Consider the following 18,607-nt stretch of genomic DNA (forward strand, 5'->3'; position numbering starts at 1 on the left):
TGGGGGAACCAAAGAAGACAGAAGAGAACCAGAAGCAGACCCGCATCAGGAGGTAGGAATAGAGGAGTCGGCCAGGAGCTGCAGGCTCGGTAGACAGACACACCCACGCGACTAAATCCTACCCCAGAAATGAGAGGAGGGGGCAGAGCCCAGACGCCGCGTTCGGAAGCCCGGCCCCCCTCCACGCTCGCCGCCTTCGCTACCCACGCGGCTGAGCCTGAGCCCTCGGTCCGCGCAGCCAATTTCGTCACGTCCGGGGGCGGGCCGGGGCGCCGGGGGCTGGCCCGGGTGGGGCCGGGGGTGGGGTTGTGGCGGTACTGCGGGTGACAACGGTCGGTCAATAATGAAGGTGGTTGCGGCGCGGCAGCGGACTCAGCTGCGCCGGGCGGGGGCGGCGCCGGGACCGCGCCTGTAGGACCTCGGGGCCGGCGCGGCGAGATGGGGCCCCGGCGCGGGGAGTGAGGCGGGAGCGACGGCGAGCGGAACTTCAGCCGGAGGGGCTCTCCTGCTTCCCCCTCTGGCTCTTCGGCCTCCACCTGCAGCCCCTCGGCCCCCGCGTCCCGCGGGACCGGGACGGCGACGGCGGGGGCATGTGGCGCTGGGTCCGGCAGCAGCTGGTAGGTGCCTCCGCCCCTCACCTCCCGGACGCTCGCTCCCGCGCGGTCTCTCGGGCCCAGGTGGCGAGGAAGGGCCGGCGGCGCAGAGCCGCGAGGCCGGGGCGCGGGCTCCGGGCTAGGCCGCAGCGGAGGCGGGCGCGGGCCCGGGAGCCGGCAGAGCCCCGCGCAGCTCCGGCACGCGTCTCGCCGCCGAGCCCGGGCCGCCGAGGTCGGTGGCGGGAGGCGGCCGCTTCCTGCCCGCGCTTCTCGGTTACTCCCTCCTCCTCGGCGCACCTGGGCGGCTGCGATCAGAAGCGAGTCCGGAGCGGGGTCGGCGTCCCTCCTGAGGAACTCGGGCGAGGGCACGGAAAGAGAGTAGGTCTTGGGGAGAGAAAAGAGGCTTGTGTTTCGTGCCTCTAACAATTTGGGACTCGTTTGAGCGAAGGGGAGGGTGAGGACTTGTCTCCAGCTCCCTCTCCTCGCTGTTTTCGCGGTTGCGTTATCAAGGAGGAGGGTCACGTACCTAGTCTAACCGCTCTCAACGAAAGAAATTTTACCCAAGGCCTGGGTGAGGGAAAGAAAGAATATTCCAACACCCCGTCTAGTTTCGAAGGTAAGTAAGATAGTTACGGAGGACTTTTCCTTCTTACCTCGTCCTCACCCTAACCCCAAGTGAAACTTTTCGAACGCGAACCTCCCTTTTTTCCGTTCTCCCGAGGCAGTTTGAACGAGACTGGTTTGGAACCAATGGTTAACTTTTCAGTTTTACTGGAACACCTGGAGAAAAAAAGGATCTTAGAAAAGGGTGATTTAAGGCATATAAAAAGCGCCACCTTTCTCAGAATTAATTCCCAGAGAAAACTTTCTTCCCTGCTGGCAACTGCAACCCGCAAAATACACCACTAAGGCAACGTGACAGTTAGGACTGAAATTGCTCCTGGCTGAAGAAGCCTAACCTTACCTCCATGATGAGGTCTGTTACTGTTTGCGGCTTAATTTCTAAATCGCATTAGTAATTAAATGCTGTTACAACTCGGTGTTTTCATTTACTAATTCAAAAGGCAGAGAAGCAGAAACGGTTTTTGTGGAACTGTAAAGGTTTTGTGGGACCAAAACATTGATACCTCTTTTTCCCTGCTCTGGAAGAACATTTTTTTTGTTATGACTAAGAAGTATGCTGTTTCAGAGCCAGCCTTCTGTTAATTCATTTGGCAGTGGGCATCATTCTCAAAAAAAAAAAAAAATCTTATAAATGAAACTAGAACTGCCTGCCACTGCCTCAGACAAATGTTAGCTCTCTATTTTTAGGTAATTGGGCATTCATATATCCCAGATATATGCCTTATTAGGAAACCAAGCTAATGATGTCATTATAATACCAAATTGTTGTAATACTTTGGCTTCGTTGCAGTAAGCGGCAGCTCGGTAACTTTACTCTAGAAGTTGATTATTTCAGGTCTCATCTCATGCCTTTGATTTGCCCATCTTCACGTATAGAAGTCTTGTTTACCTGATGGTGTTTTTGTGTGCTAGTGGTTCTCTTAAAGTTTTTTCTAGTAGATTTAAGACACCACTTCTCAGTGTTAGGTATTTTTTTAACCTAAATAAAATCCTGATTGTATAACCATTCTCATCTTCAAGACAGGCAATCTGGTAATGTTTTTTTTTAAATGGCTTCAGCTGAACACAACTAAAAGGAAGGGCAGGAAGTTGTGTGGTTAATTTACAAGACAACTGCCTTACGGGGTGGTTAACAAGTTGAACAAGTTCGCGGTGCACAAAAAATGCTCTCTCTGACATTAGTCGCTCACTTCACTGGTTTTACTTTTAAGTTATCAGTATGTAAGTACGGAAGTATGTAATCAGACCTGTGCCCATGTAGGACTTTGTTTCTCTGATTAAGTCTGTACAGTCACTTAAATTATACATTAAGGATAGTGGATTCACAGAGTAATGAAAGTGTATTTTACTATCCCAGCCATAAACAGCCATTCTGGTTACTACATACACCAGGAATTATTCAATTCAAAGTCTAGTTTAAATTATACTTCCATTTGCTCAATGAATTGAATCTTTTAGCAATAGGTTCACTTAAGAAAATTCAGATAACTAGGACAGATTTGGAGAAATTAATAAGCAGATCACAAAGACAGGTTTTTTTGAGTTATAAAAACACTTTATTCATTATATGCATCCCGATTTTCAACAGTTTAAATTGTATTGCCAAAAAAAAGTTTGTTATCATTTTGTACTGAAACAACACATATGTTCTATTAATTCTTCTCTAATTAAAAAAAGTTTGACTCCGTATCTCCGCAGACTATTTTCACTTCTTGACACAATGAGAAAAATTAGGAGGTTGTCAGAAAGTTGATGTTTTCCTTTGGGGAAGCAGACTGAAAAGATTGGACTATCCTTTTCTTTTTCTTTTGTTCTTTCTTTCTTTTTGGGCTCATAATGCTAAAGTTATTTTACACTAAGAAAATTTTCTTATGATGTCTTTCTGGTACAGTTGGTATTATTCTAGCATCACATGTGTGTTAACTCATTAGAGATGACAGCACCATGATTATAGTAGTGGAAATGCCATTAGCTACTCACTGTATTCTCGTATTTAGATTTTTGTGGTAGCCATTAACCACCTTGGCTATTAAAATTCTAATTAATTAAAAATCCATGTGGCTATTAGCTACTATATTGGACAGTTCAGAGTAGGACATATTCATTAGCACAGAAAATTATTGTACAGCGCTACTTTAGACAAATGAAAGTCTTTGTCAGTTCATATTTTAGTTGACATGTAATATTTCTTTACAGGGCAATGTAGTGCTGTGTTTTTAAAGCACTTACTGTGTGCAGACATAATAAGCTAAATACTGGGGACACAAATTTAGGTCACTGAGGGCCTTATTCATCTCTGTATGCTTATTGTCTCACACAGTACTTGACATAAGAGTAGACATTGGGTACATGTTTGCTGAATAAATGAATAGGTGAGAAAATAAAGAATGAATCCATAGCATTGCTTCTGTGTTTAGAGATCAAGTGACAAAATTCAAGGATTGACCAGTCCATAAGAAAGCTAGAAAATTACTATAATTTTTAAAAACACAACTTAATGTTGTCATACTAGGATACAGTTTATTAAATTGTTCCATAAATGTAGTCCCTTCAGGTTTGTATCCGCAGTGATGGAAGGAGGCTAGTAAGATTGTCTTCTGATTCACTGAGAAAAATGGGAAGCTCTTAACCTAAACTCTCAACCCATTCACATTCACCAAACTTGTTTATATCTTAATCTAACCTTTCCACTTGTCACAGAGGAAGGTGCGACGGTCCTCCCTTCCAAACTAACCAGTCCTCGGTCCTCCCTTCCAGACTAACCAGTCCTCGTGCTCTTTCATCCTGCTCTCCGCACTCCGTATCAATTATCTATAGTATGTTTACTCTTTTTCTTTAAGCTGTGAACATGTTCAAGCCTCCTTCTACTAATTTACTTTGCCCTGTACCTGTGTCAAATTCTTTTCAGTTTTCTAAAAAATAGGTCTATTCTGCATAATTATGCTGTTCAAGACTCTTGAAATGTGGCTAGTTCAAATTGAAATATGCTTAAGTATAAAATATACCTAGGATTTAAAAAATGGTATAAAAAAAGAATGTAAAAATCTCAATTTTTATATTGTTACATGTTGAAATAATATTCTGGATTTATTCAGTAAAGTAAAATATTGCAATTAATTTTGCTTGTTTCTTTTTACCTTTTTAAAAATGGTTACTAGAAATTTTTAAATTACATATGTGGCTTGCATTTGTGGCTCATGTTATATTTCTGTTAGTGCTGCTGTATAACATTAAAAGTGAGCTTGTGTTTCTTTATGGCACGTTATGTAAGTCTAGGTAGCTCACACACTAGACTGTAAATATCTTAGGATGGGCCATATTTTGTTCATCTTTATAGCCCTTGCACTCAAGACAGCAGCTGGCCCATATTGTAGGTACTCACCCACCAAATGGTGGTTGACTAAGTGAATGAGTATCAGATTTATTTCAGCATCAATTTGGAAGTACCTGTGTTCTTTGACTTTCTCTCAAGGAATGAATAAGGAGTAGTAGGTCAGGGAAGCACAGGCCTACGTTGGTATTATTTTGGTGTAACTAAGTAAATTTTAACCTCAAAAATGTTTAAGATCCGAGATCTTAGAGTATTTGCTTATTTTATCTCTATGTTCAGACTTATATTCTCAGATACCCAATTTTTCATTTGGTTAGAGAGGTCAAGCATTAGTGGAATCCCAATTATCCTAACAGCACTGAAGTAGGGACCTTGTCCAGATACCCCAAAGAACCTTGTGATTGCCACTATCATCATTAAATATCCCTTCTATCCCTGCAGTCTGTTTTCAACATAGAAACCAGAGTGATCTTATTAAAATACAAGTTAGGTCATGTAATTCCTGTGTTTAAAACCTTCTGAGGACTTGCCTTCTTGCTCAGAGTAAAAGCCAAAGTCTCTGCTAGATCTGTATCCACCCCCCCTCCCCAAACCACTTCTCATCTCCCATCATTCTTTTTATTTTTTTTAAATTTTATATATTTATTTATTTATTTTTGGCTGCGTTGGGTCTTCGTTGCTGCATGCGGGCTTCTCATTGCGGCAGCTTCTCGTTACGGACACGGGCTCTAGGCGCGAGGGCTTCAGTAGTTGTGGTGTGCGGGCTCAGTAGTTGTGGCTCCCAGGCTCTAGAGCACAGGTTCAGTAGTTGTGGCGCACACAGACTTAGTTGGCTCCTTGGCATGTGGGATGGATCTTCCCCGGACCAGGGCTCGAACTCGTGTTCCCTGCATTGGCAGGCAGATTCTTAACCACCGCGCCACCAGGGAAGTCCTCCCATCATTCTTCACTCACTTTGCTTTATCCACACAGATCTTGCTATTCATCAGAAGTGCCAGGCGTACTTCAGTCTTAGGATTTTTGCCTTGGCCGTTACCTCTGCCTGCAATGTTCTTCCCCTAGGTATCTGCTGGCTCCTTCACTCCCTTCAAATCTTTATTCAGATGTTACCTGATCAGTGAGGCCTTTTCTGGCCATTCAGTATAAAATTGTAAATCCCCACCCCCATACTTCCCTATCCCCCTTCACTGCTTTTTTTATTTCTCTTAGCACTTACCACTATTTAACATACTCCGTACTCATTTGTCTCATTTATATCATGAAAGCAAGGATTTTTGTCTATTTTGTTTTAGTTCTCCATGTAATAAAAGCTGTTTCTCAACTCTGCATCTACTTTTAGGTAACACTATTTCTTTCTCATTTATTTATTCATTCACTCAAACATTTTCTGAACATACACCTGTGATAGCATATTGCTAGGCTCTGGAACTACCAAAGTGAAGCAACCCCAGCCCTAGCCATTCTTCGAGGACTAATGGATATTTGAATTGCTGTCAGTTTTTTTCCTATTTAAAAAAATGTTGCGGTGATCATTTTTGTTTATGTGTGGTTTTTTAAAATTGGAATACCTAGAAGTGGAATTGCTGGGCCATGGGGTGTGCACGTTATGACTGTTACTAGATATTGCCAGATTATTTTCTAAAACATGAGAGTTCCCCTTTTCCTACATCTTGGTCAACACTTTGTACTGTCAGACTTGAAAAACTTACCAATCTGATGAGTGTGAGAGGTATATTATTTTGCCCTAATTTGCATTTTGCTGATTGCTAATGAGATTCAGGTGTCCTGTGTTTCACTCATATGAATAGATTACCCACTTTTCTTTTCTTTTTATTTTATTGGAGTATGGTTGCTTTACAACGTTGTGTTTGCCTCCATTGATTACCCATTTTTCTGTTGGGTGGTGTGTCTTTTCCTTATTAGTTTCTTCTGTAGTCTGGATGCCAATTCTTTGTTGTATATGTTGTAAATATCTTCTTTTAGCCTGCCCCTTGTATTTAACTTTGTTGATGGTGTCTTTTTTGATGTTTTAAATTTATTTGTAGGTAAATTTATTAGGTGAATGATTTCTACTTTTTATTACTTGTTTAGGAATTCCTTTTCTACACCAGGGTCATAAAACTGTTTTTCTAGTGTTTTCTTCAAGTTGTCTAAAAATTTAGTTTTACAACATTTAGGTCTTTAATATACCTGGAATTTATTTTTGTGTATGGACTAAAGTAGGGAATTTGTTTTCTCCCACATAAGAAGTTATTTGTCCCAATGCCGTTCATTGAATGAGCCATCTTTTCCCCACTAACCAGTGTTGTTTGCCTTCTCTGTCATATACCATCATTCTCTTTGTTTTGTGTTCTGTTTCTAGGTTCTCTATTCTGTTTCATTCATGTATTGATCTGTTGGTGCACCAGTAATGCACTATCTTAATTATAGTGTTTTATGAGAAGTCTTGATATCTGGCCAGGCAGAACCCCCAATCCTGTTTTTTCCCCCAGAATTGCTTGGGATCTTTACTCTTCCATGTGCTATTTTTTATAATCAGTTTGTCTAATTCTGTGGAAATCTTTCTAGGATTTTGATTTGCTTTGCATTGAATTCGTTAAGTTTCTATTCATATTTTTTCCCTTTGATCATGTAGAAGCTATGGATTGTATTTTTATCCTTTTTTTTCTAGCTGTGCCTATATATTGAGCATCTCTATCCACCCACAAATAATATAGGGATTTAGAAGATGTTGACCTCAGTATTCCCTCTCACCTTCCACATTACTGTTACATAATAGTTTAGCTCTATTTTTTTCTTTTACCAGCTTTCTTGAGATACAACTCACATACCGTACGATTTACTCATTAAAGTGCATGGTCCAGTTTTTCGGCATATGCGTAGAGTTGTGCAGCCACCACCACACTATGATGTTTGGACATTTTCATACGCCCTGAAGGAGACTCCCTACCCACTAACTCTCATTCTCCATTCCCCCAAGCCACTAGCCCCCAGCCGTAATCAATCACTAATCTACTTTCTGTGTCTGTAGATTTGCCTCCTCTAGACATTTCAGGTAAATGGCATCATATACACTATGTGGTATTTTGTCACAGTCGTCTTTTCACCTAGCATAATGTTTTCAAGGTTCATCTGTGTTGTTGCACATATCAGTACTTCATTTCTTCTTCTTTTTTTTTTTTTTTTTAAATATGGCACCTTGGCATATTAAATTTTTTTTTTTTTTTTTTTTTTTTTTAATGGCTGTGTTGGTTCTTCATTTTCTGTGCGAGGGCTTTCTCTAGTTGCGGCGAGCGGGGGCCACTCTTCATCGCGGTGTGCGGGCCTCTCACTATCGCGGCCTCTCTTGTTGCGGAGCACAGGCTCCAGACGCGCAGGCTCAGTAATTGTGGCTCACAGGCCCAGTTGCTCCGCGGCATGTGGGATCTTCCCAGACCAGGGCTCAAACCCGTGTCCCCTGCATTGGCAGGCAGATTCTCAACCACTGCGCCACCAGGGAAGCCCTTCATTTCTTCTTAATGTCAAATAATATTCCATTGTATAGATGTACCACATTTTGTGTATTCATTCATCAATTAATGGACATTTAGTTTGTTTCCGCCTTTTGACAATCAGAAATAATGATTCTTTGACCATTCATGTGCAGTTTGTGGATGTATATTTTCATTTCTCTTGGGTAAATGCCTAAGGAGTGGAAATTACTGGGTCATATGGTACCTCTCTTTTCTGAGGAATTGCCAAACTGTTTTCCAAAGTAACTGCACCGTTTTACATTCCCACCAGCAATGTGTGAGGGTTCCAGTGTCTTCATATCCGTACCAACACTTGTTTTTGCCTTTCTGATTCTAGTCATGGTCGTGAGTATAAATGATAACTCATGGTTGTGATTTATATTTCCCTAATGACTGATGATTTCGAACATCTTTTCATGTCCCTGTTAACCAGTTTTTTTGTTTGTTTGTATTTTATGGGTTTGTTTGTTTTTTGGTGGAATGCTTACTCAGATCTTTTTGCCTGTATTTAAGTTGTCTTTTTTTTTTGAGTTGTAAGAGTTCTTTATGTGTTCTGGATACAAGACCCTTATCAGATATGTGATTTGCAAATATTTTCTTCCATAATGTGTGTTGTAGTTCTACTTCTTTTTAAACTCAAAACGTTCTCTTAACTTTTTAACTGTTACTCATTTTGATTGATTACAGTGATTTTTTAAAAAAATTTATTTATTTATTTTTGCTGTGTTGGGTCTTCGTTTCTGTGCGAGGGCTTTCTCTAGTTGCGGCAAGTGGGGGCCACCCTTCATCGCAGTGCGCGGGCCTCTCATTATTGCGGCCTCTCTTGTTGCGGAGCACAGGCTCCAGACGCGCAGGCTCAGTAGTTGTGGCTCACAGGCCTAGTTGCTCCGCAGCATGTGGGATCTTCCCAGACCAGGGCTCAAACCCGTGTCCCCTGCATTGGCAGGCAGATTCTCAACCACTTTGCCACCAGGGAAGCCCAACAGTGATTTTCTTTACTCACCATTATTTCTTGAATACCATCTCTTCCCTCTGTATTTACTTTTATTGTTGCTGAAATATACATCCTTTAGTTATTTTAAGCAAGGCTTCATGTGTGGTAGACTTTCTTAGTTTTTATGTCTTAAAATGTCTTTATTTCATAATTATTATTGAATACTAATTTAAGTAGATTCAGAATTCTAGATTAACAGTTACTTCCACTCAACATATTGAAGATACCACTTATTCTGTTGCTTCCGGACGTTTATTGCTGGTGTAAAATATGCTTTTAATCTAATTGTCATTACTTTGCTGATACTCTCTTAAACGTTGTATGTTTTTAAGATTGTCTCTTTGTCCTCGATATTTTGCAGTTTTTACTCTGCTGTATTCATCATGTTGTTTTATATGATTTTTGTTTTTCCTGCTCTACACTTGTGTGTATTTTCAATCTGAAAGCTGTCATTTCTACAGTTCAGAAAAGTTTACAATCTTTTTTTCCTTTTAAATATTGCTTCTCAGGCTTTAATTTTCTCATTCTCAAACTCTTGCTTGATATTAATCTGTGCTCTGGCTCTTAACTTCTTGTTCATATTTCTCATCTATTTTCTCTGTGCTGCTTTCAGCGTGAATTCCTTAGTTCTAGCTTCTAGTCATCAGTTCTCTCCATATCCAATCTAGAGTTCATCGTTGTCTTCTGAATTTTTAATTTAAATGACTTTTTTTTTCCAGAATTTATTATTGGACCTCTTGCGTTTCTGTCTGTTCTTGATGCATATTGGCCGATTTGTCTTGTAATATTTTGTTCTTTTTTAAAAAAATATGTTATTCTGTTACCTCTTTGGAGGTTTTATACATGTTTAAAAGTACACAGCTTTTTTCAGCCTCCTTTCAGTTGAACCTGACTCTAGGACCCTGGTACAAAAGGGAATTGAACTTCAGACTGCCTATTTCCAGACCCAGAGTCCCAAAGGCTCAGCCCCTGATTACAGAAATGATTATCTTACTTTAAGCCTAGCTAAGTTGTCTTAATTAAAGAAAAAAAATTTTTTTATCTGTCTTTGCTTTTGTGAAGTAAAAGGAGGAGTTCAAAGTATGTATTTTTCCAAGGTCAGTAACTAATTAGTGCCAGAGGCAGAACTTAACCCAGAGAGTTTTTCCAGAGAGTTTAACAGTGTGGAAGAAAATTAGCAGTAGCAGCAGTTTTCCCTATATATCTCTTTGCTAATCCTGCCATTTTAAATCTACCCAAGAGTGAGGCAAGAAGAATGAGTTAGGGAAAGAAATTTAGGCAGCAGTGGTACTCTGGAGATGGGGGTGACAGGTTTGTAGAGGAAGAGGAGAGAAGTGATCAAGAGTTCCTGTAGTTAGTCAGCTATGGCCATTTTCAAGTTGACATAATATTTTAGGTACCAGAAGAAACTAGACCTTGCTTGTACCTTAATATATATCTCCTCTTGAATATGTTATCTAATATCAAATGCAATACATTTAAATTGATTTTGAACAGCATGGCAAATTTTTTGAAAGATTTTCAGTTTTAAATTTCTTTTTTCATCTTAAACTTTAGGAACCACAAACTATTTTGAAGTTTGAGAAGTTTGTGATGTTGAAATAGAAATTGGAAATGCTGAAGAGTTAAGATAGTTGTCTTTTTTTAAAATTTTTTTTAATTTAATTTTTTTTTTTTTAATTTTTTAATTTAAAGCAGGAGCTTTCTCTAGTTGCAGCGAGCCGGGGCTACTCTTTGTTGTGGGGCACGGGCTTCTCATTGTGGTGGTTTCTCTCGTTGTGGAGCACAGGCTCTAGGCGTGCAGGCTTCAGTAGTTGTGGCACGCAGCCATTAGGGCACACAGGCTTCAGTAGTTGCGGTGTGCGGGCTGAGTAGTTGTGGCTCGCGGGCTCTAGAGCGCAGGCTCAGTAGTTGTGGTGCACGGATTTAGCTGCTCTTGGACCAGGGCTCAAACCCATGTCCCCTGCATTGGCGGGCAGATTCTCAACCACTGAGCCACCAGGGAAGTTCCTAGTTGTCCATTTTTATTAATAACTTTTATTACATCTGTAATGAAATTATGCCATACTTTTTTTTATATTTAAAAATTATATTATTTAACTCTTTATTCAGAAGAATGTACTTGATAATTTTCTATAGAAAAAAAGCGAGTCATCTAATGACTTACTGCTATTTCAGTCAAAATTTTACTCATTTTACTTGATATTTGTTTCATTTTTTGTGCTTATTAAAAGGACTTTTTTTTTTTTAATGAAGTTTTATTCAGGCCCTTACTTCTCATTTTGGTATTTCCACAGTACCAAGCGTATTACCTAGTAAGTAGTCAGTGCTCACAGTATTTATAATGATTTTTAAAATTAAATTATAGGGTAATTTAACAAATAAAATAGTAAGTGGCTTGATATTTCATAATGGTCAAATATTTTTACTTAGATTGGTGCAGTGCCTAGCATAGTATCAAGCACATGTTCCTCAATAAATACTTGTGTTACATATTGGTCTTTTAAGATTTTGCTTTGAAGAGTCTTTTGCAATGAGTGCAATTGACAGATAAAGCTTGAGTAGTATATAAGTCAGTTCAAGTCTTAATCACATTTTACCTAGGAAATTGTTTCTTCACTACTGCATTTCATGAGCTACAAAACAAATATAGATATCCTTCCTTACCTCACTTCTCCACTATGCTCTTTAATATATTAGTTCAGAAAACTAACAAAGATGTGAGGGTGGGCTTGATTTTTTTTTTTTTTTTTTTTTTTTTTACTACTGAAAGGGAAGTAGTTCTCTAACCTTGTCTTTTCCTATTGAAAGTTTTTTAAAATTTATTTTATTTATTATTTATTTTTGGCTGTGTTGGGTCTTTGTTGCTGCACACAGGCTTTCTCTAGTTGCGGCGAGCGGGGGACACTCTTCGTTGAGGTGCGCAGGCTTCTCATTGCGGTGGCCTCTCATTGCGGAGCACAGGCTCTAGGAGCACGGGCTTCAGTAGTTGTGGCACACAGGCTCAGTAGTTGTGGCTCGCGGGCTCTAGAGCTCAGGCTCAGTAGTTGTGGCGCACGGGCTTAGCTGCTCCGCGGCATGTGGGATCTTCCCCGACCAGGGCTCGAACCCCTGTCCCCTGCATTGGCAGGCAGACTCTTAACCACTGCGCCTCCAGTGAAGTCCCTCCTATTGAAATTTAAATACTGTGGAGGAACTGGCCTCTAACTTAGATGTGCAGACCTTCAGACTTTGTGCGTCCAACTCCTATGCAACATTAAAGGGAATTGATGCAGTGCTTACCTGTGAGTGTTGATCAGCCTTTTTTCCATCGTATATTTGCAGAATTAAAAAAAAAAAGAAACTTAGGAATTTATTATGAGACAGCAAAAGTCAAAATTCTTAAATAATCAGAGATGCTTTTATCAGTCTTTATATAGTCTCCTAGACCATGAGTTCCCTAATAAATGATGTTTCCTGTAGATGGAGATAAAGTTTTCAGTGGTCTACGGCAAAATGAGAAAAGCAAGGTCAATGTAACACACACATGTCTGTGTGTGTGTGTGTGTGTGTCTTTGCTTAAACTTATATATGTCCTTGTTTTTGAGTACTTTTTAACTTTTAAAAAAATAAACTTTTTATTTTAAAATAGTTTTAGATTTTCAGAAAGGTTGCAGAAATAATAGAGAATTCCTATACATTCTTCTCACCCACTTTCTCTTATTGTTAACATATTGCTGTGCTACATTTGTTACACTAATAAACCAATATTATTACATTATTATTAATTAAACCCTGTACTTTATTTCATATTTGTATATATTGCAAAATGATCACCACAGTAAGTCTTGTTAATATCCATCACCACCCAGTGTTACAGAATTTGTTTCCCTGTGATGAGAACTTTTTAAGATCTACACTTAGCAGTTTTCACATATACAATACAGTATTATTAGCTATAATTACCAGGCTGTACATTACATCCTATAACTTATTTATTTTATAACTAGAAGTTTGTACCTTTTGACTCCCTTCACCCATTTCACCCACTCCCCAACCCCACCTCTGGCAACCACCAGTCTGTTCTCCATTATTTCTGTATCTATGAGCTTGGAGGTTTTTTTTAGATTCCACATATAAGTGAGATCATACAGTATTTGTCTTTTCTCTGTCTGACTTATTTCACTTAGCATAACGCCCTCAAAGCCCATCCATGCTGCAGCAGATGGCAAGATTTCATTCTTTTTGATGGCTGAATAATATTTTATTTTATATATATATATACACCACATTTTCTTTATCCACTCATTTGTTGATAGACATTCAGTTTTTTCCCATACCTTGGCTATTGTAAATAATGCCACAGTGAACATGGAGTGCATATATCTTTCAAATTAGTGTTTTTCATTTTCTTCCGATAAATACCCAGAAGTGGAATTGCTGGATCATATGGTAGTTCTATTTTTAATTTTTTGAGGAACCTCAGTACTGTTTTCCATAGTGGTTGTACCAGTTTACATCCTCACCAACACTTGTTATTTCTTGTCTTTTTGATAATAGCCATTCTAACGGGTGTGAGGTAATATCTCATTGTGGTTTTCACTAGTATTCTTTTTCTGGTTCAAAATCTCATCTGGGATAACACATTACATTTAGTCTTCATGTGTTCTTAGGCTCCACTGGGCTGTGATAGTTTCTCAGACTTCCGAGAAGAACTAAGTCTTAGGTTGTTTTCCTTTCTTTTTTGTTATTATTCTTGCTTAGAAAAGAATTAGAAGTTGGCAAATTTATGTTAGTTTTCCAGTTAAAATTTTTTTTACTGTTCTGTGAAATCCAAAACTCTGTGAACCATTGCCTTTGGTTATCAGAAATCAGTGTGATGACCATTAATAATTAGTGTCTCCAAGTTTCCTAATTATGTTTTTTTGTTGTTATAAAAGAAATATCTATTAGTAATTTTTTTAAAAAATGAATGTGAAGTTTAGAGTTAATTGAATCTTATAAGGAAGAATTGGTGATCTGATATGTGGCGGCAGTCAGAGTTTCCATTAGATGTGAGTGTATACAAAAAGCCATAGGAAGATATGAAGTCTGTAAACACTGAGTAACTGAACTTACTCAGTTGATGACTGTATCAACTCATCATAAAGGTATTTCTTAAAATTACCAAAATAGAAAATGTGGTAGTATATGATTTCAGCTTTCTTCATTTTTCATGTTCAAATTTTTAAATTCCATTTCAAGTTAGAGATCCTGTCCATTTCCACAGTTAATGCTTTATACCTTGGCTCTTGATTGTTTTCTCTTCTTTTTCCTTGATCCTTCAGTGATTTTTCCTTCCCATAACTTTTTCTTCCTCTTTACCAGATTCTTCATTTCAAACATAAAAATAAGCTTATGATTCGCTTTTACTAAAAATGTTTCACTTGATCCAGCTTTTCAGTTGTTAACCTCTATCCCCACTTCCCCACCCTCCTCTCCATCCCCAGTCATTAATCCACTGTAGCCCTTTTTTTTTTTAATTTTTGAATTTTATTTATTTTTTTATACAGCAGGTTCTTATTAGTCATCCATTTTATACACATCAGTGTATCCATATCAATCCCAATCTCCCGATTCATCCCACCACCACCACCACCACCACCCCCCCGCGGCTTTCCCCCCTTGGTGTCCATACGTTTGTTCTCTACATCTGTGTCTCAATTTCTGCCCTGCAAACCGGTTCATCTGTACCATTTTTCTAGGTTCCACATATATGCATTAATATACGATATTTGTTTTTCTCTTTCTGACTTACTTCACTCTGTATGACAGTCTCTAGATCTCAGCCATAAAAAGAAATAAAATTTAGTTATTTGTAGTGAGGTGGATGGAGTTAGAGTCTGTCATACAGGGTGAAGTAAGTCAGAAAGAGAAAAACAAATACAGTATGCTAACACATATATATGGAATCTAAGGGAAAAAAAAAAAAAAGGTCATGAAGAACCTAGTGGCAAGACGGGAATAAAGACACAGACCTGCTAGAGAATGGACTTGAGGATATGGGGAGGGGGAAGGGTAAGATGTGACAAAGTGAGAGAGTGGCATGGACATATATACACTACCAAACGTAAAATAGATAGCCAGTGGGAAGCAACCGCATAGCACAGGGAGATCAGGTCTGTACTTTGTGACCACTGTAACCCTTTTAACTGTACTCAAACTGCGTTGTCAGAAGCCACTGATGATTTATGAATTGTTAAATTCAGTTGTCTTTTTTTCAGTTCTTATCTTTCTTTGCAGCATATGAAATAATTCCTTTTTGCAACTTCTTCCCAGGTTTCTGCCATACTACTCTTCTTGTTTTTATTTTGCTCTGATGATCTTTTTTCCTTTTTGCTTATTCCTTTTCTCTCACGTGTATCTTAAATGATAGCCCTCAGAATTCCATCTCCTACCCTTATTCTCTTCTTCCTCTGTACTCTCTTAACAGGCAGTCTCATACATATCTTTGACGTTAACCACCATCATTATGCTTGCTGGCTTCCAATCTCAAGTCCAATCTCAACTCCTAAACTCTACATAAACATATAAGTTGCTTAGTAGATATCCATGCTGGGCATACCACATTCAAACCAGAAAATAATTCTAGTTTGATCTTAAATATGTGAGAGGAAATAGGAAATTAGGTGATATCTAAGTAATAAATTGTAGGGCCTAAAACACTAAGGTTTCATCAGCTCCAAGTGGGCAAGGACTAAGTCACGTATTCCTTTTTATCATCAGTGGTCCTTAGTGCATTGAAAAGCACCTAGTTAAATACTCAGTAAATACTCTTTGATTGGTTGTTAAAATAAATTTTTTTCATTACATGCCAGAAAATACCAAAAGGCAAGAATTTGCAGATCAGCAGTAGAATTTTAATAGTCATTATACAGGGTAAATGAATTGTTTGCCAAAAGAACTGAAAATATGCTAACATATTCTTTTGTGTTTTTTTAAAAATACATTTTCAGAATTATGTCATTTTGACCCAGTGTTGCTGAATAATCATTTCCATGCTTAAAATTTAATTTTCAAATTTTCATAGCAATAGTTTAGGATTTGCTAAGTTCTTTTTTTTTTTTAAATCTGATATAGACATGTTTTACTTTCTTCTTAAGCATGTTTCTCAGGTTCCCAGCATATAAAATTAGTAAAACAATTGTGTATCTTCCTTCCACCTTACTTTTTTCTACCTTTTGTTTTAGTTCTTGTCTTAACTAAATAGGATTCACTCAATGTCTCTATTCTCTGACTTCAATATATTTTTATGTTGTTATTGTTTAAAATTTTTCTCCGTAACACCTAAACCTGTTTAAATATGTACTTGAAAATATTTGTTGTAGTTTCCTGGTTTGAATACTGATATTCTGCTCATGGTATAAGCAGCAGCTTCTAACTTGAGGGGATTCTATTATAAACCCAAGATAGTACTTGTAATATTGGTTAGATTTTGGCCATAAAAGTACATAGTTTTCAATCCTGTTGGGCCCAGTGCCCCCTATTTCTAACAGATATTTCGTAAATGTTCTTTCCATTTTTATCTTGAAATAAAATTTAAATATGTAACCTGCTACGTATATAACTTGATTTTTTTAAAAAAATCAACATTATAACCCTAGTTATGAAGGAAACTAGTATGAAGGAAAAATAAATACATTTATATTAAATAATATCTGTTTCAGTATGTAAGTACTCAATCATAACTACACTAAAGGTAGTGAATAATCAAATGCTGTAATCAGTGTGACTTCATGGCTACTAGTGCAGACTGCTGAAAGTGTAGTGTATTGGTGACTCATATACAAGTGACATTTCCATTGGTGATGCAGTTTTCTGAAACAGTGAACACTCTGGGAAGTTCTGACAAAATGTTATCTTCCTTCATTTTACATGGTAGTTGCATTGCTGAAAAATTCACAAATCCATGCAAAGCATTTTGTGTTTGTTTTTAAAGGGAGCTTCATATTTTTCTAAAGAGATTTTTACGAATATGAATATCAGACAGGGCATTTGAAAGTTGTCTGGTTCACAGGACATTTCCTTGTTGTCAGGACTCTGCAGTTCATTGAAGAATGTCTAATATCTCTTCCCCACCCATTCACCCACCTACTAAATGCCACTAGACACCCCCACCCCTCAAATCATTGTGAAAATCAGTACAAACCTCATTTCTGAAAATGGTTTCTAGAAGTCTTCCTTCCTTCCCTTAGGCTCATTCACCAAAAGGAGTTTTAACTTTGAGGCATGTAATCTCTTAGCTCTAATTGAGAACCATTACATATAATTTCTCTCAATGAGAATAGGGAAACACAATTAAGCAACTGATCAGAAAACATAGGTGAGTAGAAAAGCCTGTAAAGCAAACTATATGGTCATTCAGAAATAGTATTTCAGTGATAGTGTTATTTTGGTTGATTTGCTAAATATTAATGCTTGGTATTCCATTGTAGCTATCTGGTAACAGGAACAGCATACGCTTTCATTCAACATAAGAGCAAGAGTGTTACCAATTTTGAGAAACATTTAAAATGTTTATAATTATGGCAGGATGAAAGGTAGGATGTCTAGATTGTGGAAAGTGAGACTGGTAGTAGGTACAAGATTGTTGGGTTTTGTTATTGCTGCTGCTGCTATTTATTTGGTTCCAGTTTCTTGGTTCAGGCATTCCTGAAAACAAGTTTCCTATATATAAAATTAACAGGACAATTGTGTATCTTCCTTCCACCCTACTTCTTTCTACCTTTTGTGTCAATTTTTGCCTAAATAAGTAGGATTCACCAGCATCTCTATTCTTTGTCTTCAATATACTTTTCACCAATTTATTATTTATTTTTTAAATTTTTATTTATTTTTAATTGAAGTATAGTTGATTTCAATATACTTTTTAATGTTGTTACTGTTTAGAATTTTGTGGGTGTGTCTGTGATTGATATATATTTTAAAATATTACACTTTGAAGATACTTTGTAAGGGATATGTTTTCTGTGTAAAGGATATTTGTCTCTGGCCTCAGAACTGTAACCCCATTGCTTCTGATATACTGAGGAGGACGTAGGAAGCCATCTTTGTTGCCGTTGTTGTTTATGATTGTGAGTGGAGAGGGAGAAGGCTTAAAAATGTTTGAGAAACCTTAGTAGAAATTCCATTTTACTCATCTATCTCCAATCTGGATACCACAGGTAGAAGAGTTACTAGTTTCATTCCTTATCCAGCTGGTGTTCAACTGGATAGGTAAACCAAAAAAATCAACTTAGGGTTCTTGGTTACAGAAACCTTAAATTCTCCCTTAGTGAAATCTATGATTTTAAATTTGATCTAAACTAAAACTACCTCACACACTTATTTATTTATTTATTTTATTTTATTTATTTATTTATTTATTTATGGCTGTGTTGGGTCTTCGTTTCTGTGCGAGGGCTTTCTCTAGTTGCGGCAAGCGGGGGCCACTCTTCATCGCGGTGCGCGGGCCTCTCTCACTATCGCGGCCTCTCTCGTTGCGGAGCACAGGCTCCAGACGCGCAGGCTCAGTAGTTGTGGCTCACGGGCCCAG

General features: G+C 38.3%; 1 protein-coding gene across 3 annotated transcripts in view; it reads left to right on the top strand.

The window, feature by feature from the left end:
- Positions 1 to 317: 317 nt before the first annotated feature.
- Positions 318 to 18,607, top strand: part of ATP11B (ATPase phospholipid transporting 11B (putative)) — a 134,911-nt gene continuing 116,621 nt past the window's right edge. For all 3 annotated transcript variants that reach the window (XM_059920587.1, XM_059920589.1, XM_059920588.1), the window contains exon 1: positions 318 to 617. In XM_059920587.1, coding sequence (XP_059776570.1) covers positions 591 to 617 — 27 coding nt within the window. In that variant the 5' untranslated portion in view covers positions 318 to 590. The remainder of the gene's footprint in view (positions 618 to 18,607) is intronic.

Source organism: Balaenoptera ricei, chromosome 4, assembly GCF_028023285.1.
Source record: "Balaenoptera ricei isolate mBalRic1 chromosome 4, mBalRic1.hap2, whole genome shotgun sequence".
Taxonomy (NCBI): domain Eukaryota; kingdom Metazoa; phylum Chordata; class Mammalia; order Artiodactyla; family Balaenopteridae; genus Balaenoptera; species Balaenoptera ricei.